At 35.1% G+C, this 27058-nt stretch overlaps 3 protein-coding genes across 4 annotated transcripts; 1 reads left to right on the forward strand and 2 right to left on the reverse strand.

Moving 5' to 3' along the window:
• Positions 1-53: 53 nt before the first annotated feature.
• Positions 54-3404, reverse strand: LOC125212456. 2 transcript variants are annotated; one of them, XM_048112639.1, is made up of 6 exons: positions 2858-3403; positions 2715-2775; positions 1985-2235; positions 1071-1275; positions 897-957; positions 54-826 (listed from the first exon to the last, which is right to left on the reverse strand). In XM_048112639.1, the coding sequence occupies exons 1-6, from the start codon at positions 3245-3247 to the stop codon at positions 820-822; spliced, it is 975 nt and encodes a 324-aa protein (XP_047968596.1). In that variant the 5' UTR covers positions 3248-3403; the 3' UTR covers positions 54-819. The 2 variants fall into 2 exon arrangements, with proteins under 2 accessions (XP_047968596.1, XP_047968595.1); XM_048112638.1 differs by having other exon boundaries at positions 54-957; positions 2858-3404.
• Positions 3405-11453: 8049 nt separating this feature from the next.
• LOC125213288 (calmodulin-binding receptor kinase CaMRLK) lies at positions 11454-14264 on the reverse strand. Its single transcript, XM_048113745.1, has 2 exons — positions 12787-14264; positions 11454-12214 (listed from the first exon to the last, which is right to left on the reverse strand). Exons 1-2 carry the CDS (start codon positions 14168-14170, stop codon positions 11580-11582), a joined length of 2019 nt encoding a protein of 672 aa, XP_047969702.1. The 5' UTR covers positions 14171-14264; the 3' UTR covers positions 11454-11579.
• A 6070-nt stretch (positions 14265-20334) lies between these two features.
• On the forward strand, positions 20335-21976 carry LOC125213289 (CBL-interacting serine/threonine-protein kinase 12). The gene has a single exon (XM_048113746.1). The coding sequence runs from the start codon at positions 20514-20516 to the stop codon at positions 21888-21890; it is 1377 nt and encodes a 458-aa protein (XP_047969703.1). The 5' UTR covers positions 20335-20513; the 3' UTR covers positions 21891-21976.
• Positions 21977-27058: the final 5082 nt, after the last annotated feature.

Consider the following 27058-nt stretch of genomic DNA (forward strand, 5'->3'; position numbering starts at 1 on the left):
CTCATGGTACAAAGTGATTTTGTTAATGCACTTAGGAACCATGAACAAATTTATCATAGATCAAAGGAAACAACATCCAAAAGAAACAATTAGACCTGACTCCCACAGAAAGCACCATGTACATGAATTCATGTGGCAGACACATATTTTTGCGTGAGGGGAAGAATGAAGGAGAAAAAAGGAAATGGAAGTGATGTGCCTATCTCAGTGGGACTTGACTCAGCAATGTGCATTCAATATTTGGACTTCTAATGTAAGAAAAACACAGGTGCGGAAAAGTGAATCAACAATTCGTTCAGGCTTAAAACTAACACTATGAATGTTCCTTTGTGTGCTTCAATTTCACTTTTCAGATCAGACTATTCTTCTATCCCCTTGCATATAATTTACTACTACATATTTTCAGAGGTGTTTCATTTAAAACATTCAAAATTCAGGCCGATTGTCCATGGAAAATTGGCAGGTTTAAACCTGCAATGCATCTAGAACTCTATGTATCAGATAAAATCCACAAGAACTAGTTCCTAAAAAAGCTGGTGCAGATAGCTATCAAACTTAACTAATAGAGAAAATGAAACGCTAAATACACAAGTCAAGCAAGAGGAAGCCGGGATCCAAATCCAACACTTCATGTTTTGAACTTCATATATTTTCCCCCAAGATTTCTAGGGACACCCTAGAAAATTATATAAGCTGTTAAACAAACATATCATCATGGTTTAAATCGATATCTACTTACTAAAATGCTAAAATTGTACTCAACAGCCACGATATCGTCCAACTTCCTCTTCCATGTAAAATGGTGTGGTCAATGGGGATTCATTTACTTAACCATACAAGCAATAGACTTACATGAGCTTTTTGCAATATATAAGGTAATGAGTATTGAGTAGTACATTTTCACTTCTTTATTTCCCCAAGTGCTTAAGATTCCACGAACACAATGTGACAAAAACCCTGTTTAGACAATAGCTGATTTTTGTTGGAAAATATCATAAAGATTCTAAATTTTCATGACAGCTAACATTAGGAATACATGTAAGCTAAATTCAGGAGACTAGCAATCAAACCTATTTCATCATAGAAGTCGCTTTTGTCATATCCATGAGGGTCAAATACATCTTTACGGAAACAGGATCCTATCTGGTCGATATCTTGGTATGTCACAGCATGCAGCAGGAAATCAGGATTTCGATATTCCTTTCTATTCCGCACCTCTGCATTAAAGCATCTTCCAGTAGTCTTCTTTAGAGCAAGAAACCTACAAATCTTCTCCTGAAACAACAAATCAGAAAGAAAAGTTTAGACAATTAAGTGAGAAGCATAAAATAAAAGATTCTGTAGCATGAAATTAAAAATAGTATGTTCTAGATTGACACACCAAAATGTGAGAACATAAAACACATTAATATATTGATTTATTAATCTCACGCCCCTTCTTCTGCCTATATGTCTGCACTGACAGCAGCAATACTCTATTGCAAAAAGTATATACACAAGTGTGGAACAGAGAATCAAAAAAATCTCTAAGGAACATTTCAAATAACCTTTAGACTATAAAGAAATACACCAGCAATGTGTCCGTGCGGGAGTGCTTCTGACATTCTATGGCTTCTCTCATTCACATTTTTTGTTTTCGTGGTCCACTATACAAAAACATCTTTTTTATGTAACTTTAATTAATACATGTGACGAAGCCATATGCAATACAGGCCTTACCAGAATAAACAGCTAACTAATGTTCAAAGCCAGGACCTTGCGGAGCATCAGATAATCATGAAGTTGGGTAGTCGACCACTCCAGAATCTAGGACTTTGAACATGTCAGAGCCTACGCCACTTTGAAATTCATATTTTTGTGCTTTAACAAACATGGCCGTGTTTACAGTGAACCAAGATTGTTTAAAAACAAAGAAAAGACTTTGTTTTTGTCACATTTCATATGAAGCAGTAGTTCAATTTTAAAATTTCTTTGAACTACTTACTTGCAGTTCTTCTGAACATTTGGCCTTGGGAGGTGGGGGCAGAAAGTTATTCAATGGATCAACATTCTCTTGTTCCTCGACAGAAACCATAACAGCATCCTCAGTACCTGCAGCTTCTGATTCATGTGTAGCATAACTCATGGTATCTGTTTCAGGCTGATCAGCTGGATCCAATGATTGAGGGGTAGCAGCTTGAGTGCTAGGTGTTGGAAGCCGAGCCACACCTGGAGATATCTTTTCTCGTGATTCACCTAAAGCAGAAGCGAAGACTGTAACAACTCTTGCAAAGACCTAAAATAAGCTATAAAATGTTCTTTAGCTTGCATGTAACAGGAACCTAAGTTTTCGAACTCCACAGTCATACACCAAAAGCAGAGGACTATCATTTTAAAAAGCTGAAGGCATGCATTATAGAGAATTATATGTGGGGCGATTGAAGTGTAAATATGAGTTTATGACTATCAGGAACACACTGAAGGATACAGTTAATGCATTATTATGGAGTCTTGGGAAGCTTAACCATTTGATTTGTCAGCGTGCAAACCTTCTATACGTTAATGAGTTTGAAGATTTCTAGTTTGCTAGGAATTATAACTTCATTGTCCCCCCACACCAGAATCTTAGAATTTACATCGAGTTATAAACAATTTTATGCAAGACAAATCAGATAAATACAGAAGCAACATGAGACAGTCAAGAATGAAGACAGGTCTCAAAAGCTTTCACTTACCATCACTACTTTGAAGTTGCTCCCCATCCATTACTCGACCAGTCGCCTTAATTTCGCTTTCCTGCAATCATAATGTGTTAACGACCTAATTTCAGAAACTAAAGTAAAAAGGAGAAAAATAATCAGCCATAAACATAAGAAACCTCTGCTTCTGGAGACATCGCACCCTCTTCATGACCATAATCCACAATAGTCGGTCGACTCTTTTGGCTCTGAACATTATTCAAATCCGAACTAAACTGCTGTGCTTGCAGCAGCTCTTGTGGCGAGAAGAGGGTTTTTTGTGGAGTCGCGGATGCTGGAGGAGTGTAGTCGTTGAATTGACCTCTCTCTTCATGTTGTCGCTGCATATGTTCATTGCCGAAATCGCTATTATTTTTATCGTTTACGGCGACGGCATCCGACGCCGGCAGTGGAACTCCGTCTTGATGAATATTTGCTACTTCCGCATCGAGTTCTTCCATCTCGTCATCTTCGTCGCCGTAAATCGAGAGCAATGCTATGCCCTCCGGTGCTTTCTTCTCGGATGCCATTCCCCCAAATTGAACCCTAATCTAGGGATTTCTTTCTCTTCTTTCTGCTGAACTAAACTAAATCTCTGATTCGATTACAACGAAATCACGAATTAGTGAAGTTTGGGTTTAAATCTCTGTTCGTGATTTGTTAACAAGAAAAAACAGTGAAGAAGAGTGAAATTTTATTATCTTCAGGACACTAATTTATTTAACCGTAATGTTAACAAATAGGAATACATTTACATAAAACATTAATCCATTTATTATGATAGGAGTGAAATTAACAAAAAGGCCAAATATGGTCTTACAAATATTTGCAATTTTATGATTTTGGTCTTAGATCCAGCAGCCCCCTTCCTTCTCTACAGCTGCAGAGGTGTAACCAAAATATCACTGCCGATCTCTTCCCCAATCGCATAACAGCTTTTAAAATTTCTTTTTGAGATGTTCCAATAAAGTTGAGTCATTTCTCCTTTTCAATAAAAAACAAAACGTCTAATCATTATTACTTTATTTCATCACCTAGTTTGATATCTCTTTATCTTTCCTACTTTATTACTCTCTCATACTTTTTAATACAATTTCTTAATCTTCGTATCCAAAATAATATCTCAACTTAGTTGGGACAAAGGAAGTAATAAAAAGCAAAGTGAACAACTTTTAAGTGACAGACTAAAATAGCAAAACTGAATAATATTTCACGGATAGATGGAGTATATGATTGAATAATTGAGAATGGGTCATCATTCTTATTTTAGTTACAGTGTTCAGATAAACTCATTTCATCTAAAGTGATAATTGTTTCAGTTATTAGTTAGTGAAAATCTACTGCGACTCATTTACTCGATGAATGCAAATAGAGTTGGAAATTTTTGGCACTATACGATAACACGATACGAACCCATGCGAAATTAATGGGTTTGGGTAAAAGCTTATTGAGTTTGTGTCCTTATATGGTCGACACGTAAGAACACGAAAATTTTGTGTCGTGTTCGTGTTACCCGTTAAGAAATTATATTTTAATTATTGAATTTTACTATTATTTTAAATAACTAAATTTCGTGTCGTGTCGTGTCGTGTTCGTGTTGGATTTTGGTGTTATGAAGTATGAATCTATTGATTTTATCACTCATCAAACTAGATTGTGTAATCAGATTTTAAGTTCCTAATCAGATTCAAGGTTTTATAATTTTTAAATCATGAGTAGTTGTTATCTTGTTGTTATTATATTCTTACCGTGTTATCAGGTCGTGTAGTTATAGTGTCGTTATCATGTCGTGTCATGTTCGTGTCGTGTTTGACCCAAGATAGTTCGTGTCGTTAATGGGTTCATGTCGTTAATGGGTTCGAGGGTAGCAGATCGTGTTCGTTTTCGTGTTTGGGATTTTCTTAGCGGGTTGTGTTCATGTTTATTCTTATTGGGTCGTGTCCTTATTGTGTTTACACGATAACGACCTAACACGCACGATTTGTCGTCCCTAAATGCAAATCTAAGTTCAAATCCTAGATGTGACTATTTAAAAAAAAAATCAATACAATTAAGTTTACTACTATTACAACTAGTATCACCTACGTGCGTTGCACGATTCATTCTATTTTCCTCAACTTATTTTACACAGTGAAATAATTTTATGAAATTATAAACAATATCATCATACGAAATCTTAAAGCATAAAAATATGTAATAAAAATTCATTATATAAATATATATGAAACCAAATAAAAATACATATTGCTTAGTAAATTCAGTAAAAAAAATTTGTAAATAATATGACCAACTAATTAGAATTAATAAAATAAATTTACTAATTAAGAATAAATTCGTCTCCATCTTCTCTTCTGGAATTTCAGTATCCATCCCAACATTTTTTATCCGCTTGTCTCTATCTCCAATAGCCTCACCTTTTCCAGTCATAATCTCCAGCACTTCATCGCCCTTGCCGGTGTCATCTTCTCCGGTCAGATTGCCTCCATCTATATAAGAACTTTCAACAAAAAATAACAATAGTATAAATACATATATTTAAATTTGATGCTAAATTAGAAAATTGTTTGATGGGAACATGAACTTTTGCCACAATAGCAATGTATAAATATATATTAAAATTAAAAGCAAAAATAATATCGTTGAAAAATTTAGAAGAATACCTAAAATCAATCAAAACTTGTGCAGAAAATAAAGCATCGAGTGGGTGAATTATAAACTATCAAATTATATATATAGTCCAAACAAATGAATTGGGGGGCTATTCTAAAACCTTTCAATTTCATCCATCTATGATTAGAAATTTAATTTTTTAGTGAATTCAAATGGAAACGAACATGTAACGGCTCATGCAATTATGTCACTTATAAAATAGTTGGCTCATTAATTTGTGATTTAGTTATAGTTAATATCTAAATTCATTTTTGTAGTGGTAATAGTATATTATTTGGTAAAAATCAGAAGTATTTTTCACCCTAAACAATAAAAGTCTTTTGGAATCTATAACATAAAATGTTAGTATCAACCAAATTTGATAATTATAAGTACTACTATAATAATAACATATCAATTTATGTTGGTAACGGTAGTAACTCCTTTGTTTAAATAGAGTCGTAACGGTATTGACTTATTATATTTAAATTATGCTTAAACAATAAATAAATTATTATCATTATTAGAAAACTAAATTCACATCAATATTTTCATTTTTACACCCTATATTTATTAATATTCAAATCTATACTCATAATTCATAAATTTTCAAAAATGACCCAAAACTCGCCTTTTTATATATGTATAGATTACTTTATATATTGAATGCAATTTTTCTCATATATTCTTACGAAGTCACGATAATAAGTTTTTATTTTAACTTAGCTTTATAAACACACACTTCCTCCGTCCAAGCTAAGATGATATAATTTTTTGCATTTATTTTGAAAAAATTATTATAAATAGTTAAAGTGGAAAAAATGTAAAGTAAGAGAGAACAAGATAGTGAAGAGTTTCTTCTATATTATTACCTCTTTTACTTTAATTTCTCTTCACGTTAACTATTTATTATTATTTGTCCAAAATAAATATGAAAAAGAAAGACAAAGAGAGTACTATTAAGGGGGTGTTCGGTTGACAAGACCAAATCTCATGATTAAATATGTATCATGTTTGGTTCATATGATTGACCCTCTCAACTTAATCTTAGATGGATGGTCTCATGATAACTAGTCATAGTCTCCACTCTTCCCCCTCCAACTAAAATAATCTTACAACTTAATCCTAGATAGATAGTCTCATGATAATTAGTCATGACAATCGAAGCCACCTAAATGTACGTGAGGATCATATCATAGTAGTTCCAACCAAACGAAAATGTTTACGTTCCTTGTATATATAATTTTGTGTTAAAATTCTCCTATCCTGCTTTATTTATTGTGTATTAATTTATTTATTGTATATTAAAATATGCGTCATTTAAAAAAAAATTATTTTTTCAAGGACATAGTTAGAAAAAGTAAGTAACTTTGTTTAGTTAGTACTACCAAAAAAATTAATGGTAGTATCAAATGATCAAATCTCATCCGTAAAAAGTGTAGTACTTAGTTGGTTGGGTTAGGCAATTTATAGCCCAAGCCCAGTAAATTCGCATTACTTTGGGCCTTGATTGTTATTTCAAAAGTTAGTTTTTAAATGTAGGATTGTTGCATAATTGAATAGCTCATAAATAGAAAACACAAACAAACTAATTTCTACTCTTGTACATAAATGGCAAAAATATATTATTTCCTCGACAGTTGCAACAACCAAGAAAAAAATAGAAAATAAAGTTTCTAAATACGAGGCCAACATAACTCAAGAAAAAGAAACCAAACTCCTGGTCTGTCTTCAATTAAATAGCGGAAATCATTTTCTTTCCAATTTGCTTAAAATCTCTCTTCAATTTGGATTTATCTATTTTATCAATTAAAGAAAAGTGATATAAACGAATCATGTTTAAGGAAGAGAAACTGTCAACCTAGTTAAATTGGTGTCATATCACTCCATTGTAGTGAGGAATCCTGGCGCATTTATAATTTTATTAAGGGTGTTAATCATATACTCCGTCCGTCTCACTTTAGGAGTCCCGGTTGAATTTGACACGGATTTTAAGAAATGTAAAGGAAAATTGGTGAAAAAAAATAGTGGAATGTGAGTCATACTATTTTATATTAGTTTTATAATAAAATGTGAGGGGAAAAATGTTAGTGGAATGTGGGGCCTAATAGCATTTATGGAATATTCCAACTGGGACTCCTAAAATGGGACGGTCCAAAATGGTACACCGGGAATCCTAAAGTAGGACGGAGGGAGTAATAAATAATTTATACTGTAATATGCAAACAGAAAACAATGCTATAGTATTGCATCTTAAAATATTACTCCCTCCGTCCCCGATTAAGAGTCACACTTTTTCATTTCGGTCTGTCTCCAATTAAGAGTCACACTTCATTTTTACCATAAATAGTAAGTAGGTCACACATTCCACTAACCCAATTCACTCACATTTTATTATAAAACCAATATATAAAAATGGGTCTCACATTCCACTAACTTTTTCAACCAACTTTTCTTTACATTTCTTAAAACTCATGCCCAGTCAAAATATGACTTTTAATCGGAGACGGAGGGAGTCACATCTAAAAACCTTATTTATTACCTTCAAACACACACAAAAAAAAATTAAAAAAAGAACAGAACAAAATTGTTAGTCAATACGGAGTACAATACAAACATCAGCAGGGTATTTCAGTCCATTTGAATGGATAGAGGAAGTTTTTTTCTTGACATGGACAGTTTTGATAGACAATTTACCACCATGGATTATTTAACATCCAGTCCTAACAACATACCGCAATTTAATTAGTAAAATATTTCCTCTTTATTTAATAAATCGAAGATTTCAAGTCATCTCGAATGCTATGCGTATGTCTAAAAAATTCAACCCCAATATACATTTACATTTGTATAAATGAAAGTTTTAAAACGCAAACAAAAATTAAAGTGAGAATGATCCTTTCAAAGTATTGCCCGCTGTTTACTTATCCATTTTGTCGTAAACAGAAATTAGGGGAATTACATAATCCCCACACGGCATAATGACTCCGACGTTTTTCCATCATGCAATCAAACACACATATATAGTTGTCTCCTTTTCCCTTTTTTCCAATACTATTTTTTATGCCATTCATGGAAAATACACACTGTGTTTTGTCCAAAACTAACATTATTTGAATTGAAAGTTTGGCACATGATTCGTATATTGATTGGCTTTTCATTTGTTTTGATAACTTTTCATTGAGGAAAAAATACATTGTTCTCATTTATCTTTGCAACTCCGGTGGTTCGATCCACGATCTATTGGTAGAAAAAGAAGTGTTTTACCAACTAAATTGTCATTATTTTGTTTGATTTAAATTTGCAGTTTGTGACTTTTTGAGTTTCTTTATATATTTTTTAACAATAAAAATTTTAATTATCTTTCTTGCAAGTAATTATATTATCATTAAAAATTTAATATAAAAAGATATAGTACTTGGTACCATCAAGAATAAATATGATTAAGTTTGGAAAATAGTCAAAATACCGATAATGTAAAAGAGAAATCAAAACTGAAAACATGGGCAAACAATCAAAACAAGAGACTTTCAAAATTTTGAATAGATTTAAAATTTTAAATATCATTTCACGTTTGTTGTGATATAAAATGGTGAGCATTTAAAAGGGTTTAAAATGAAAATATAATTATAAAAACGTAAAAAGGTCGATACTGTATATCCTATACCCTATCGGTTTCTTCAATTTGGTTGTCAACTTTATCTGCATGAAGAAAAAATTAAGTAAAGCGGGAGACTACAATAATACTCCATATACTAAATCCTAAAAATTGCAATCCCCGCAGAAGAAGGCTGCCATTAAGTCTGAAGTTACTGATGTTGCTTTTCATTTTTCATTTATTACTATTATTGGAATGATCTTCGATTATTTCTTTTAAAATTATAAATTATTAAAAAAAAAACAAAAATGCGTGAATTTGATTAAAGCTGTGTATCGTTATAAAATGGTATAATTATCGTACGTAGTATTATACGTAGTACTATTAGACTTTATAAAGTTCTTGCATTTTTGTAAAGAAAGATACTTCAACGTACTCCCTCCGTCCCCAAGATATTAGACTCATATACCATTTTAGATTGTCCCAACATACTTGAGTCACTTCTATTTATGGTAAAAATTTACTTTATTACCAACTTCACTTACACCACTAAACAACATCTATTAAATTCATGTGCCTAAAAGAAAAAGGTCTAATATCTTGAAACGGGAGGATTACATTATTTAAACAGTACATGCAACAGGCACGGAAATTATTAGTACTAGTCCACTATACTTATTAATTAATGTTTTGTCAAAGGAAAATTACAATTTATGTATGCATGCACGATGACATTACCTATAAAATCATTACTAATGCTCATATCATATGGAGTATCAATATAATCTTCATGTGTAGCCAATTATATGGCATGCACCGTCTCTTCAAATTATCATCTTCTGATTGAACTAGCCAGAGAGTTATTTTATATACACCTATTTGGCTATTGCTGATTAAACGAGGCCGTAATAGGGAAAGTGGGAGCCCCTTTGTCATTTTATCTTTGGTGATCACGATGAAAATTATGAATTGCTTAATGATAATTATAAGGTATGTAGTTGTAGATGGACAAGATACCAAAAATCAGAGTATTTTCTCAAGTTCATTTTTCCATTTGTTCTCTGCCATCTTAGCTTCCATATTAGGAGTATTGTTGACTTAATATAAGTTCGTTGGTGCGTACAAGTAAATTTATACTCAATAAAAAAATCTTTAGAGATGATAAGACAAACTGTAAGAAGTAATTACCGGTGCATATTTTTGTGTTATGGAACTGAAAGTATAAAGTCAACTTATCCATTCAATTGTTCAATTTGATTCTTTTATCTGACCAACCTGGCCTTACCTAGTCTTTATACGCGACTAGTCCTTTAAAAGGATCCAAAGCTTGACTGTTAGGAATTTTGACTCCTTTATATTGGAAATATGTCTCTCTAGGAGCATTACCTATAACTCAAATGGTCTATTATGGTCTCTTATGAAAATTTCTTAACTTTTGAGATTCGATACCTAATACTGTACTCGTCCATTAAGAATACGTACAATGTACTCGCCATAGATATACTATATGGTTGAGATTTTAGTTATGTGTTCATATAAACTCATTTCATATAAACTGATAATTATTTAGTTACTAATTAGATAGTGAAAATCTACAATAAATGCGACTTCTTTACTTGATGAATGCAAGTCTTAGTTCAAATCCAACTCATTTACTTGATGAATGCAAATCTAAGTCCAAATCCTAGACTACTATTATTACAATTACTTTATATATTCAATGCATTTTTTCTCGTATATTCTCACGAAGTCACGATAATAAGTTTTTTTTTATATTTTAATTCAGGTTCCAACCAAACGAAAATGTTTACGTTCCACCGTATATCTAATATTTGTGTTAAAATATTTATTTGAGACCAAATAATATAATCTCAAAATTTGCCGCACAACCCGCGGGTATCCCACTAGTAAGAAAAAAGCAAAACTAGGAACAAAGAAATAAGAAAAAAGCAAAACTAGGAACAAAGAAATATGGTCCATTCTCTTCAACTATAAAAACCAGCAATAAAAAAATGTCCCCATCCATAAATATAAGGTATTTAGATCCAAACTCTTTGCTAAAGATTGTCGTTATGCACTTTAATGTACGCAGAGGAATATTGCTTTCTTGTAGCTTTGAATAAATTCAGGGAATATCATAAATTTAAAGGATTAAAGCTACATATATATATATGTAAACAAACAACAACAAAAAGAGCAATCAAACAAAGAAAAAGAAAATTAATAAAGACAGAAAAAATGCCAAAGAGTACTCGATGTTGATCCAGAGTCTCATGACTGATGACTCATACTGAAATTCCATTTTTGCCCCTTGTTATATCTACCATTTATTAAATGTTCATGAATTTTTGGCGTATAAACAAATGATGGTTAGTTACTTAGCATGTGCACTAGTTCTACTATTTGTAATATTGATCTTTTTTAACTTTGATTTTTGTCAATTTCCTCTCGACGCCATTCGGAATAAAATAGTGACTTTAGCAAAAGAGTTGAGAAATACTATCTTTTTCTTGAGCCATCAAATAGAGTAATGTACAAGCCAAAAATAATTGAAAGCTCGATTAAATAGATTTAAACATAGCAATTCAAATCTAAAAAAAAATAAACATCTGAATTCAATCGTGACTTGAGACCATTTCCAAGGGGGTCGGATGTATATCTTTAAGCAAGCCCAAAACTTGTTGCATATTCGGCCTCTTCTCCGGCGACTCCGCCGTGCACAAGTACCCGACTCGGAGGCACTCCACCATCTGACTCACCGAGTCGCCACACCCCCTCAGCCTAGAGTCGAGCGCGCTCGCCCCCTCCCCGCCCTTCACAAGCCTCCTCACCCCATCCACCGCGTCGCCCGAGCCCCGTTGACCGGTCAACAACTCCACCAGAACAACGCCAAAACTATACACGTCATCCTCAGTGGACCCCCCTGATCGGTCCTGGCTAGCCACGAAGTCGGTGATCCGCGGCTCGAGATCATCGGCCAGCAGGATGTTCGACGGCACCAAATGCCCGTGCACCACGGGCTTCGACCGGGCGTGGTGGAGGTAGGCGAGCCCGCGCGCGACCCCGAGAGCGATGCGGTGGCGCGTGTGCCACTCCATCTTCTCGGGGCTGCTTTGCTGGGCCCCACTTTGGATTTCCCACGTGTCGGCGCTCCAGTCCTCCACGTTGGGCGCCCCCGTTGGGAGCTCGTGCAGCCAACGGTGGAGATCTCCGTTGGCCATAAACTCGTACAATACCAACTTTTCTTTACCTGCGCACAACGGAACGGAATTAAACCCAACTACCTCATTAACTTCGCATTCGAGTTTTCATGTTTCAACCGTCCTATGTTGCATGAACAGTCCATGTCCTAATGCCTTTTAAACTTCAAAATCAACACCAAAATCACATGCTATATACACAAATATCCAAATATTATCCGTAGCCTAACAATTTTATATTAATAGGAAAAAAACCTGAAAGATTGAAAGTTTTAATACAAATCCCGAAATCACAAGATCTCCAAATTTGACTTTATACAGTCCACACCAACTACGAAGCGCCCAAGTAGAAATTTTTACAGTCCAAAATTGAATCTTGCACTAGTTTCAAAGACTATAATCACGAAAATCTATTACTAGTTGTAATCATATCTGATCTTGCTTCTGCAAGAATATTTGTATTGGCATTTTCTAAGCTCCTAAATCTCACGTGAACTCATTAAATGTAGTAGCTCAAGAAAACGTTAAAATTTAATTATGTGTATTGGTTGACAATAATACAAAAAACAGAGAAAGAAAATAGTACTATCTGATTGAAAATTTGAAGTTGAAAAAAAATTACCTGCAATGCAGTAGCCAGAGACAGGCAGCAGATTAGGGTGTTTGAGCCTCGAAAAGTCTTCAAACATGGCGGCAGCGTCGTCGCGGCTGAGGCACCTCGCATTCTCAAGAACCTTGATCGCCACGTGGATGTCACCGGGCAGCACGGCGCGGTAGAGGGGCCCACACCTCCCCTCCGCGAGGAGGGACTCCTTGCCGAAGTGTGACGTGGCGGCGATGAGGTCCTTGAATGTGAGGTTCATCAGTGGCTTCTCGAACATGACTACGGCGGCGGAGGTGGGCTCCTTGATGTCGGCAACCCACGACGTCCCCGACTCTGTTTCGAACGAAAACGGCCCCGATTTCTCCATTCTGAACGGGGTTTGGATCGGCGTCGAGATGGACCATTTGCTCTGCCTCGCTCTCCTCCTCTTTCTGCACACGAAGCACGCCGCCACGGCGGCGACGGCGACGGCGGCGATGGATGAAGCTACCGACGCCGCAAGAATGAATCTTTTCCGAGTTTTCGATCTGGGCTTCGGTTTCTTGATCGGGCCGAGGTTTATTTCTTGGTTTTGCGGCGGCGGTTTGTGGCGGAGGGTGGGCTTTATATGCAGGTCAGGGGCGGTGGCGGCGGCGGTGGTGGTGAGATTGCCGGCGTGAATGAAAGAGGAATTCCCGAATCGGTCAATGTATTTTGAATTCAGAAAGCCCGAGAAGTTATTGAACGAGACGTTCAAGAATCTCAGATTAACTAACGACGGAATATCAGCCGGGAAATTACCGGTAAAAAGATTGATCGAAATATCCAAGTGTTTCAAGGATTTAAGACCGGAAATCGGCCTTAAACTCCCCGAAATATTACAGCCGGATATATCAAGAGTTTCGAGATTAGTCAGGTTGGCGAACCAAAACGGAAGCGCAGCTCGAAAATCATTACCGGAAAGATTGAGAGAGGTGAGATTAGGAAAATTGGATAAATAGGTGAAGTTTCTGAACCTATTAAAGGAAAGATCGATTTTTTGGAGAGGAGAGGAGTTGAGGGAGGCCGGTTTAGGGAGTCCGGCGGCGCCGCCGAGGCGGTTGTTGGAGAGGTTGATTTGAGTTAAGTTGGGGAGCAAGAACAGGGAAGGTGGGAGGGAGCCGGTGAGGCGATTGGAGGAGAGATCTAAGGAGCGGAGGTGGGAGATGTTTGTGAGGTGTTTCCATGAGATGGCGCCGGTGAGGTTTCTGGAGGAGAGATTGATGTGGGAGATGGAGCAGGTGGTGTTGAAGAACCAGGAGGGTTTGAAGCCGGAGACGGAGGCGAATGCCTTGGCGAGGAGGGCGCGGTCGGAGGTGTTGGTGCAGGTTGCTGATTCTGATAGGGAGAGGAGAGAGATGAGGAGCAGCAGTCTCAGCATCATTCTGATACAGAGATGAGAGAGGGGAGAGAGGGAGATATTATGTATAGTTGAAGTAGTTATTGAGGGCGGTGAGGTTGGATTTGTGAGTTAGGCTCGTCAACTACTCAATTTACAGACACGGAGAAGACTAAACCAGAACCACTAGCAATTCAACACTATTTAGTGGGCTGCTGTCCATGTCCAAATAGATATTTTGTTTAGATAGTGTAATAAAAGGACTAAGATTCATGAGCTAAGATTAATTCTATATGACAGGATTTAGAAATTAAGTCACATCCAAGATACTCAACCGAATACTTCTATCTGAGTGTTCCGCTTGTAAGATTGCATCTAAGGATTAAAAATATAGTGTGTTTGGTTCATGAGATTCAATCACACAACTCAATCGTGGATAATTGTGAAATAATTAGTCATAGCTAACCTCATAAGATTAAAATAATTTCACAAATTATGCTTGTTTGGTAGCCTAGATAAGACCAAGATATATGGGTTATATGAGTTATTTGGCTGTTTGGTAGATAAATAAGGTTCATGTTAGGGCATCCACAATGGTGGCCCTCTTGGGCATGCCCAAGCCACCATTTCTTGGGCATGCCCAACAAACTTGGCCCTTGCCCTCAAAACTTGGCCACCACAATGGTGGCCCTCCGGGCCACCATTTTTTTTTCTTCTATTTCAACAATTAAAATTGTTTTTATACATTTTTGGTATATTTTAATATTGCTAGAAGGGTTGTTTATCGCGTCCATATTGGGCCGGTAGTCGCCGAACCCTGATTGGGGACGACCCACGTTCCTCTGCGGCTGAGAGGAGGACTGACCTCGGAGTTGGGGTGTCTGTTGCCACGGCGGCGGCGATTGTGGACTCCACAAGTTCGTTGGAGGGGGGGTCGGACTCGATCTCCACGGTTGGGAAGACGAAAATGCGGCAAATCCCGATTCTCCATAGCCGGGAGAATCATCTCCACCTTGCATTTTGTAGACTTTGAAAATGGTAGAAATTTTTAGGGTTTAGAATGGAGGAAGATAAAAAAAATGGAATGAATATAGTATTTATAAATATAATTTTCGAATTTAAAAAAAAAAAAAAAAATAATGGAAATTCGGTGGGCAGGGCCGCGGCTCTCGGCCCTTGCAGTGGCGGGCCGAGCCGCCTGCCCAAGAGCCTCGGCCTGGCCGAGCGCTCGGCTCTCTCTCGTCCACCCCCCCGAGCCGCGGGCTGCCCTCGCCTCAGTAGTGGGGGGCCGCGGGCTGCCCAAGCCCGGGCCGAGAGCCGCGGCTCCCCCACTGTGGATGCTCTTATGCCATCATCAAAGTCCATCCCGGCCCGCTAAGACCTAAAGCGAATTAGTTCAAAATGATGAATTATTTAACAGCCCAAAAGAGTGAGATAACATATCCTTATCTTAAAGACATCTTACATTAGACTATATTTTGGTATTATTTTATCTAGGAAACCGAATACCAGTATAATTTCGTAAATTCATGTAGGAGATTTGGTGGGTGTGAATATGATTAATGTATGATTGTCAAAATTCGTTGTCCTCTACTGGATCTATGTTTATAATTATATGCCTAGCTAGTGAATTATGGTATATATAGAATGAATAGGTATACTATTATATTGTTTGTACCATGCTGCGGAGTATATATAATAATTGAAGAGGGACAGAGAATGGAGGAATTGATTTGAGGCATATAGTCAAAGACAGAAATAAGACTAGGAGTCGGCCACCCACGACACTGGTTTATTTATCTTCCATGTTACAATTCCTGCTCCACTATAATTAATTTTTGCCAAACTTAGATTTGGTTTGTAAACATAACAACATAACATACATTATGCGCATTGATGATACAGAAACATAAAAAAAAAACAAAGAAATGTGAAAGTATGACCAGTGTCTTGTATGAATCAATATAACTATAATTAATTCAAGAGTGTGGGGATGCAATGAGTTTGGAGCAATTTCAAATATTTGGGCCAACTATTTTACCATAATAGTTTGATCTTTGCTTTTGGGTATTAGGAGATTATTGTGTCGAGTGTCTCACTTTTTAAAGTATCTACAAATCAGCACATAAAATCGTTTATAGGTCCATCAATGGATATCCTTGATCCAACCATAAAATAAAATATTATTTGAGTTACAATAATGAAATGCCGCTATATTAAAACCAATATTATTAGGCACTATAATTATGCAAATTCTGACATAAACACATTTGGAACATTGCTTCATAACTTGTCAACCCAATATTGATCTTTGAAGTTAAACCATAAGGGCTAAATAGTACTAAAACCAGTACCTTATTTAATGATGAATTTAACTGTACTAGTTTTGGAAGTTTCAACCCGTTTAATATTTAAGTATCATACTTTTTTGATGCAACTAATGTCTGACTTCTAATATATTCTTATTCATGTTTATGAATAATTTTATGATGGGCCATCAATTTAAAGTGAATTTGGAAACTAGCAGACGACTTACTCCACAACTGGTATCAGAATTTTAGGTTGGCCATCCATCTCCCCCTGAAACGTGATTATCGCCTTAATTCTTCTTTATCTTAAGAATAATTAATTCAATAAATTCGAAAAGGAATTTTTTTTTTCTGGTTTGATGGATTATGAATCGACCTAATCCCACATAAGCCAAACCAAAGTCTCCAAAAAAGAATGACAGCTGGGATTTTACTGTCCAGCAATTTAAAGTGTACAAGTAAAACTTTTGTATTTCCGTCGTATTATAGATTAACTTTGTTTTCAATTTTTTATGAAATAAATAAGGAACTGGACTATGAAAGAAAAAGAGTATTCTTATTTCAGGACACTCTTCTTAAAGATAGATTGTCAATTATTTGTTCATTTTTGATAAGCAATTAAATATGTGCCACCGAATCTTATATTAACAGAAATGCACCACTTTTGCTATTTCAATGCATGTTATACCAAAATACTCTGACCTCATGTCAACATATAAATATGCTCACAAATTATATAATCTACTGTTCATAATGTTATTTTTCAAATAGGATAGTTTCCATTTAACTTGTGAAAGCTAAATTGTCAATTTATTATATCCACTTCATTCTTTCATCCTTTCATTAAATGGATATCTATCTCATCATTCTTTATATGATATATCTTGCCATGTGCGCCATAAAATGAAAATACTAGTAATATTTAGTGCTTTTCTTTGGCTTGCATTAAATAAAACAGATGATATATTTGAACAAGGCCGGTCAGATTGCTTAAATGTTACTTTATGTCTAAATATATATAGACTCATTTATTTGCAACAACTAATTTTATTTTAAAGATGTGGGGTCATGGGGAGATTTTTTTTCATGCAGAAAGGAGGGTAATCCATAAGATTCAATCTCTAGCTCTTAAAAAGTTATAATCGATTCAATCAATCAAAATATGTTGTTACATTAGTCATGCAATAACTCTTATAAAGTTATAACAGATACAATTAATCACAAATCGCTTTTAGCTTAGTCATGCAAGAACAAATTTACAAAAGCTAATCCAATATTATAACTTTTTCAGTTATGCACTAGAACTTAAAGGAAGTCTTCTCCACTCAATACCAGTCAGATTATCACAACTCAGTTTGCACCACCAATAGGCTGGAATATTTACATTTCGATGTTTCAGATGAAGAAGATATGAGTTTTTTTTTGTGTATGAGAGTAATGAAGATTGTAAAGGCGTACATTTATTAAGGGATATATTTTCATTTTATCACTTTATTGGGTCAGAGTGGGCCAAAAAGAAGTTGTGTGCATATAAATTTTCTTCAAAGAAACTTTGAGATTTGGGCACTTCATCAACAAGCCTCCTTTACTAAATGGGCCTTATTGACAGCCAAATTGGAGGCAAGGTCCACTTGCTAAAAGGAAACTTCACATACACAAATTAATGCGTGTAATAAAATTTTATAATGCCACTTTATTATTATGTATTCCATCTCTTTTTTTTATATAGTCTAGTACTATTCCTTTCTGTTTCATATAAATAGGAATATTGGAAATGACATATATTTTAATATAAAATAGGTTAAAGTAAAAAACCTCGTATTGAAAAATAGTGAAGTTAGTATTATTGGATCATGAAATATTGGAGAGGTATTCAAACCTCGTACATGATAATACTAATTTCACTAAATTGAAAAGGTACTACCCAATTGACGAAAAAATCTTAATAAAACTTCCTCAGATTAACACGTGTCACACTTAAGAAAAGGCTAACCTGTCCATGTGAAAATTAATTGGCTACCGACACCCCCTATTTTTGTGGTGGACATTCCATAAAATAAATAAAAGTAGTGAATCAGTGCATGCACCATTCTTAATTTCTATTTTATCAGATTAGCTTAACAAATCACAGATGTATCAGCATCGTCCATTACATTAGTAATTCACACCAATATCTCTACTAATTCTTACATTATTTTCCTTTTTTGAAAAAATATTTTCCTTCATCACATCTGGCTGTGTGACAGTGTGAGTAAATATTTAGCATTTGCAGGCTGTGTGACAGTGTGAGTAAATATTCAGAGTAAATAAGAGCATATTTCTAGATAGTGGTTCCAAACATATATTGTGGAAACTACTATAGGATTTTCATTTCCAATTAAACAAAGAGAGCCAATACTTGATGATCGAAATTTTGAATTGAGAAGAAATCCCTTATTTAATTATTTGTTCATAGAAAGATGACTTTAATGATATTGAAAATTTAATCCTCCTATGACAGCAATAATGGCTTTGCAAATTTGTTTGCAATATGATTTGACTAACGAATTACCAAACAATTGAAATTTAAGTTTTGCTTGAAAAATGCGGAACACAATTTACGTAGATAATTCGAAAAGGATGTTCTAAATTCTGTACATCTCATCACCCAATCACGCCGTGACAAAAAAAAATTGTTTTATCTTTTAGTACATTACTACATGGAATTGAATACTACTACTATTCTAATAATTATTTGTGATAAATACTTGTATATCTTAGGGCATTAGCAATGGGGGCCGATTCCCAGAGCCGATGGATCGGTCCCCCAATCGCCTTCCATGGGTCACCATTGTGGGGAGGGAGCCCATCTCTCTTCCCCTTCGCCTCCGGCCTTCCGCCAATATATCGGCCAAGCCGATGCCCATATCGGCTCCGCATCATCCCGCAATAGGCCTCCATTGCGGAGGCTAGGGCCGATGACGGAGCCGATATCCAATTTTGTCTTTTTTATAATTTAATTCAATTTTCCATCCATTATATACTCCATTCTCCGTTGTCTACTTCACGATTTCACGATTTCTACTTCCGTTGTCTTTCATTATTATATTTTCTATCTGTATCTTTTTTTTTAATGTGTGATGTTTTATTTCGTTTTTAATGAATTTTCTATCTCGTTGTATTTTGTTTTCCAATATTGTAATACATCGAAGAATGAATTTATTATGTAATTTTATTTATATTATTTAGATATTTATGCTTTTTTTTTAGTTTTTGAAATGAAATGAGATAGGCTTTGAGATAGGCTATGGGATGAGCTCTCTATTGTAGGCTCTGAGATCGGCCTGCTGACCTGACAGGAAAAAATGGAGATAGGCTCCAGAGAAGAGCCCTTATTGCTAATGCCCTTACAGTTTCTAATAAAAAAAATACTTCTACAACTCAATTCTCACTTCACCAGTTGTTGATCTTCCAAATTGTTGAATATATGTATTTTTACTGAAATCAATTTATTTTTATATGAAATAATTTTCACAAAAAGAAATGCTACAAATATTTAATTTAAATACTCCAAAGCAAGACCCAAAAAATCTAGCGCTGAACACGCGTCAGTTATATATGCACTGTCACAAACTTCACGTCATCGTGTGATGTGTAGGTGGACTTGCCAACTAACCCACACCCATATCTCCACGCTGTACGACAATAATTGGTTCACACCCCGCATCCGCTCGCGCACGCGCCACACCAGATTACTACTCGGCTGATAGCCGTTGGCAAATCAGCAAACGCGAAAGACCGCTATAACGGCCGTCCAGCTGTAAGGCGGCATGTATACCTTCAAATTTACAATCGTGCTCACACAAACAAATTTAATTTAATATATTTTCCAAATAATTTCTGGTCACTCAACGTTAATATTAATTAAATGGAGATTGAATTCCGATTCACACTTTCCTAAAAACTAGTAATTCACATTCAAACTTTTATGACCTCCAAAAAATACGAGGCCATAAAAACAGAGAGAGGCGGAATCCTCAACAGAGCTTCACCATCTCCGAATCGGCCGATCTCATTCTCTAGTCAGAGGAGATCGTTCCATGGCAGCCACGGCGGCCGGAGAATCGAATTCCTCCGTGAAGCAGAAGGAGATTAAAGGCCTCCTATTGGGGCGATACGACGTCGGGAAGCTCCTAGGGCACGGAACGTTCGCGAAGGTGTACCTCGCCAGGAACATCAAAACCAACGAGAATGTGGCGATTAAGGTGATCGACAAGGAGAAGATCCTCAAGGTCGGCCTCACCGCCAACGTCAAGCGCGAGATCTCGATCCTCCGCCGCGTCCGCCACCCTAACATTGTCCAATTGTTCGAGGTTATGGCGACGAAGACGAAGATCTACTTCGTGATGGAATACGTCAAAGGCGGGGAGCTTTTCAGCAAGGTCGCCAAGGGGAGGCTGAAGGAGGACGTCGGCAGGAAATACTTCCAGCAGCTGATTTCCGCGGTCGCGTTCTGTCACGCGCGCGGCGTGTACCATCGAGATCTGAAGCCGGAGAACGTATTGCTTGACGAGGAGGGGAATCTGAAGGTTTCCGATTTCGGATTGAGCGCGATTTCAGAGCAGATCAATCACGACGGCCTGTTCCACACATTCTGCGGGACGCCGGCGTACGTGGCGCCGGAGGTGCTGGCGAGGAAGGGGTATAATGGGGAGAAGGTTGATATATGGAGCTGCGGCGTTGTTCTGTTTGTTTTGATGTCTGGTTACTTGCCCTTCCATGACAAAAATGTGATGGCGATGTATAAAAGGATTTACAAAGGGGATTTCAGCTGCCCGCGCTGGTTCTCTCCGGAATTGATCCGATTGGTTACTCGTATGCTCGATGCCAATCCGGAGACGAGGATCACGATTCCGGAAATCATGAAGAACAGGTGGTTCAAAAGGGGGTTTAAGCATGTCAAATTTTACATCGAGGATAACAAGCTGTGTAGCTTTAATGAGGAGAATCTGTTCGACGATTGCCTCTCCGAGCAATCGCAGTCGGAATCGGACTCGGAGCCGGAGATCAAAAGGAAGCCGGCTAGCTTGAATGCGTTCGACATTATCTCTTTCTCGAGTGGTTTTGATCTGTCAGGGTTGTTTGAGGAAGGCGCAAACGGAAGGGCGCGATTCGTGACGGCAGCGACGTTTTCTGCCGTGGTATCGAAGCTGGAGGAAATCGCCAAGGTTGTGAGCTTCACAGTGAGGAAGAAGGATTTCAGAGTGAGCCTTGAGGGATCGAGCGATGGTGTGAAGGGGCCGTTGACGATAACTGTCGAGATATTTGAACTAACACCGTCGTTGAGAGTGGTTGAGGTGATGAGAAAGGGAGGTGACAGAGTAGAATATGAGGAATTCTGTAACAAAGAATTGAGGCCTGGATTGCTCAGCCTCAACAATGAAATTGCTGTGGATGATTCTTCCCCACAAGGGTAAATATGGAAACTCCATATCTCCTTTATTTCTAACATTTGATGAATTATGTTGAATGTAATTGCTATGTTTTTTTTTGGTTTCTTGGATAAGACCTTCTATCCACCTATATAGAATGCAATATCGGATACTTGCTGGTATCCAAACCCGAAAAGTTAGGTACCGAATATAAAATTTCTAAAATATCTTATATCCAAAATGTGAATTCGAGTATCCTAATACTCAATATGAGTACTTGAACTGAACCTGACTATTCAGGTACCTAAATACCGAAATTATTATGTTTATGATTTATTCTATTTATATGAATTATTTTGTAATGAATATAAGAGCTATCAAAATTAACATACGAGTAATACTTATTGACTATGTTCAAAGTTCAAACTTCAATTTCAGCATTTTTATTTTCTCGTTATTATGATAATATAAGAATATATATACATAATAATAGACATTTGTGGTGTAGTGGTGGTGGACCGGGGTGAACAAAAATACTTAAAGTTGAAAAAGTGAAGCGCGAAAATATTGTTAAACTAAGAGTGATTAAATAGATTTACATTATAAGCACAAATGCACAAATCTATAACCTGGTATTAATTGGGTACTATTTGGATACCCGAAACCTAAAAAATCCTTTACCAATCATCCGAATCCATAATTTCGGGTTTCGAGTACCCAAAGCTCTATGGGTATTATCGGGTTCGAATCAGGTATACCCAAAACCCGGGAACTAAATATGCAGCCCTAATCCTATAGTTAGATGAAGAAGCTCAAATGTAATCGACTCATCCCCTTGTGTGATCAAGTATAGGTCATGTAAAATCTTCTAGAGAGGCAATGTGCTTGGTCTATCTCATCAGTTTTTAGAACATAAGACCATGTTTACCGGTTGTGGGGGGTTGACCGTCACCCCATATTGCATTTCAAAAAAAATGTCTCTCTTTGGAGGCAACCACCAACCCTTGGTTGGTAACTTATTCTATGACTCAGCCAATGAGATTGTGCCAAATGGCACATTCTTATTGGCTGATAAATTTTTTAAACTATAATATATCTTAAATATATTATATTAAACATATATAAAAATTATACCAAAATTCATATTTTTTCATCCTCTACAAATAGAGATCACAATTGCCATAGTTTGCACACAAAAAAAATCTCATCTTTTCTCCTCATATAATCCTTCTTCTTTGGTAAAATAAAAAATCTCCTTTTCTCCTATAATAATATTATAACTTATGTTTTCTATTTGTTTATTTTTACGATTTTTAGTTTTTTATTTATTGTGTTATTTTATAAATTTTACTATGCAATAATAAATATTTCATATAATAATACTATTATTAAAAAATATATGTATAAATAAATATATAATGATGTGGTTGGGTGGTCATTGATAAATCATCAAAAAGAGTATGGTTGTTGGGTTGGATGAATAATGATGATGTGGAAGATGATGTGAAGGAGATATAAATGAATAAATATTAAAAAAAGTGGATGATTTATTTGAATTGGATGGTTGCTGATAAATATGATTTTAGGAGTTGTCACTTTTGTTTTTTGTTTCAAAGATTTTGTACCATGTTAATATTTAAAATTCGAACATGTAGAAAGACAAAGTTGCGGTTTTAATTAAGGAGAGCTGAAGAATGGGACTTGGAATTTGTGAAATGATTAATTGAATGAATTACATTGTTAGGGTACTGGTTTGTAGAATGTGACATGTAATAATAATCAAATCTGCGAGAAATAAAGATTGGTGCATTTATTGGTTCGTGTTTGTGAGCTTCACTGGTTACCAATATTGAATCTGCTGATAAATCCTCTTTTCTCATTATATCCGCTGAATCAGATTTTACCTACACCATTTGAGCCGATTATGCTTCGCCAAATCTAGAAATCATATGAAAAGCTTACATGAAAATGCAATGGAAGTGAAATAAAAACAGAGATGTCCATCCACTGTGAGTAGCAACAGTAACCTATACAGTAGTATGCAACATTTTGAGAGAATACACATTTTGATAACCTCTGATGAGCAGAAAGCTTCAAATCCTACGTAGTTGAGAGAGAGAGAGAAACTTAAAACGTGGTAGTCGAGACGACGAGGACAGGAGATAATAAACGAGAACCAAAGAGGGAGAGAGTACGCCAATGTGCGGTTTAGAGAGCGAAAACAATTGAATTGAGAGAAAGGTAAGGTGAAAATGGACGAGACTTTAAGTAAAAATCGACTAAGTGCATAATCTAGTGAAATAGAGAGAGTATTTTTATCATCCTAATTTACTATCTCGAATTTTGCTTCTTCACTATATTTTAAGATGAATTTTTCTGAAAATCTAGAGAATGTATAACAATGCACATGATTCATGACGAAAATATATTATTGACACTTTTATCACATTCCTTTCATTTTGTTCGTTATATAAAAATCATTTTCCAAATGCAATAGTATTAGGGTTTTGGGCCTTTGGGTCGAGTGTTTGGGCTTATTTTGATAGGATATAATATGCAAGAGAAATTGGGCCTCTGTCCTGTTTTTATTATAAATTTAAAATTGAAATGAGTAACTTTAACTCAAAACAATTGAAAATTCACACTCCGTATTTATTTTTTCTCACAAGAGAAGAAATCGTGTATGTTCTTGGATTTTTTTTTTATAAAAAAGATACGTTCATTGGATTGGACTTGAATTTAAAAAGAAAAGGAAAATTAAACTATAGAAGCAATATTCCAGCATGATTTCGTTTTTGCTAAATAGATTTTTCAATAAATGTTGCAATAATAGCTACGGTTGAATGATAAGTGCTTACCATTCGCATTATCAACCACTTAATCAAACAAATTAATAGGCGCGTGAAATGTACTAAAATAAGTGACTTGGCACTCGAATAAAAAATCAAGGGGAGAAATTTTTAGGTTTCGAATTTAGGGAAACTGATTTAATTAGAAAATCCTTCATACTCCCTAGATTATTACAACATAAAATAAAAAGGCAAAGTTAGGATTTCAACCCTAAATAGAAAACAATTTGAAATTTATCACTTTTAGAGGTATTTGTTGAAATATCACCAACCTTTGACAAAATTTGGTATTTCACGAAATCTTTAAACCTTGTTATGCAAAATCAAAATTGACCTATGTTTTTAATAAAATATATGGAGTACATTATTCTAAAAATATATTTTGTAACCGTCACTTTTAATCACTAAATGTTTTATTGGGAACTCATTTCCATTGTTGTTACTTTTAATAAAAAGAATTAAGAGTAATAATTTTAACACAATCACTTTTATATGCTAAAATAATTAATCCCTCTGTCGCACGTTACTTGAGCCATAAGCCATTTCTTTTTTTGCACTCGTTTGAAAAAATTATAATAAATAGTTAAAATGAAGAGATAATAAAGTAAGAAAGAGAATACAAACTAGAAGAATCTCCTCTATGTTATTCTTTCTCCTACTTTACTCTCTCTCCACTTTAACTATTTAATATATTTTTTTCAAAACGAGTGAAAAAAAGAAATAACTCAAATAACATGGAATGGGGGGAATACTAATTTTTTAAACTCGTGGTGGGGGGCGATCACACAAGTTTTTGAGAATGAGCTCAAGGTTTTACTAATAAATCTTTTATGCTAAAAAAGATACTACTGATTTGAATATGTGCTACATATTTATTATTTCCTTTGTCTCCAACAAGTATGAACATTTGGTTCGGCACGAGATGTATAATTGAAAAAGTAAGAGAGATAGAAAGAAAAAGTTTAGAAAGTATTATTATTATTGGAGAATGAGTCTTACCGATTAGAGAAAAAGAAATTTCTAAAATTTCAAGAATAAAGAAAAATAGTTCATACTTTTTTAGGGACGTAGAGATTATTTATCATTGTTGGAAAAGAATGCAATCATTTGACTGCTGGGATTCAGAAATTCAAAGTAAGTAATTAAGAGGTCATGATCATATATATTACAGTAGTAGTTAAAATATTGCAATTCTAACTTTGTACGATTAATATTGTTTGATATTAGTACAAAACGATGTCCATATTGTATACTATGAGTATGACAATCATAGAGATAATCCAGTGAATAATGGATGGAATATTGGAATGTGCTATGCATGGACCTTAAGGAACAATAGTCAAACAAAAAATATTTAATTTCAAATGGCAACCAAGATTTTAAATTTGGTCCAACTCTTTTTGTATGTTGCACTTTATAAACGAATCTTTGATCAATTGAAAGACATTGATCATGTCCAAATGTCCAATACTTGACATGTACACTATGAATTGTAATTTTTGTTTATGAACTTGAAATGCTGTACTGGAATTGATCGGTATCCAATGTATATATGTTTAATGAAGTGTTTTGAAATAATCAGTAAAAGTGTACTGATGATAATATCATAAATACATATATACATATGAGTACTTGAGTATTTCCCTACCAGAAAACGAACACTTCTTAAATTTTCTTTTAATTTGTGGACTTATACCTTAACCTTATTTTGAACACTATTATATAAAGAAATAAATATAATTAAATAGGGGGGTGATCCATTGCTAATTTTCTTAGATTACTAACTCTGCTAACTCATCAACGCAGTGTATTAAAAATGTTAATATGATGACGTTAAAATGTGAACATAGAATTTTGTTGACATTTCAATATATTGTGTTGACATTTAATGTTATTGTGTTGATATTTTTAATACACTGCATTGATGAGTTAGGAGAGTTAGCAACTTAAAAAGTTAGCAATATAATGCACCCTAATTCATTATCTATATTATACGAGTACAAGATTTGTCAGCGGATGTCTAAAGTGAAATTAACTAGAATCAATTGCAATTTAGTGCAACAAGTAGTAGGGCAATATATTTTTTAAACAATTATGAAAATACAATTTATCGTAATTATATATATACATGGAGGGGTGTGATCAATTGCTAACTTTCTTAAGTTGCTAACTTACTAACTTATCAACATAGTGTATTAAAAATGTCAACACGATGACATTAAAATGTCAACACATAATTTTGTTGAACTTCAATATAATGTGTTGATATTATGTGTTGACATTTTGATGTCAACGTGTTGATATTTTTAATACTATATTGATGAGTTAGCAGAGTTAGCAATTTAAATAGTTAGCAATATAACA

Source organism: Salvia hispanica, chromosome 3, assembly GCF_023119035.1.
Source record: "Salvia hispanica cultivar TCC Black 2014 chromosome 3, UniMelb_Shisp_WGS_1.0, whole genome shotgun sequence".
Lineage (NCBI taxonomy): Eukaryota > Viridiplantae > Streptophyta > Magnoliopsida > Lamiales > Lamiaceae > Salvia > Salvia hispanica.

What these genes read in the sequence shown, in the direction of transcription:
- LOC125212456 (XM_048112638.1), bottom strand. Translation starts at nt 3,247, where the DNA reads ATGGCATCCGAGAAGAAAGCACCGGAGGGCATAGCATTGCTCTCGATT. An exon ending in GCAACTTCAAAGTAGTGATG is followed by an intron (nt 2,236 to 2,714) that starts GTAAGTGAAAGC and finishes CTTCTGCTTTAG; the next exon opens with GTGAATCACGAGAAAAGATA. An exon ending in CGACTTCTATGATGAAATAG is followed by an intron (nt 958 to 1,070) that starts GTTTGATTGCTA and finishes TTGTCTAAACAG; the next exon opens with GGTTTTTGTCACATTGTGTT.
- LOC125213288 (XM_048113745.1), bottom strand. Translation starts at nt 14,170, where the DNA reads ATGATGCTGAGACTGCTGCTCCTCATCTCTCTCCTCTCCCTATCAGAA. An exon ending in CTCTGGCTACTGCATTGCAG is followed by an intron (nt 12,215 to 12,786) that starts GTAATTTTTTTT and finishes CGTTGTGCGCAG; the next exon opens with GTAAAGAAAAGTTGGTATTG.
- LOC125213289 (XM_048113746.1), top strand. Translation starts at nt 20,514, where the DNA reads ATGGCAGCCACGGCGGCCGGAGAATCGAATTCCTCCGTGAAGCAGAAG.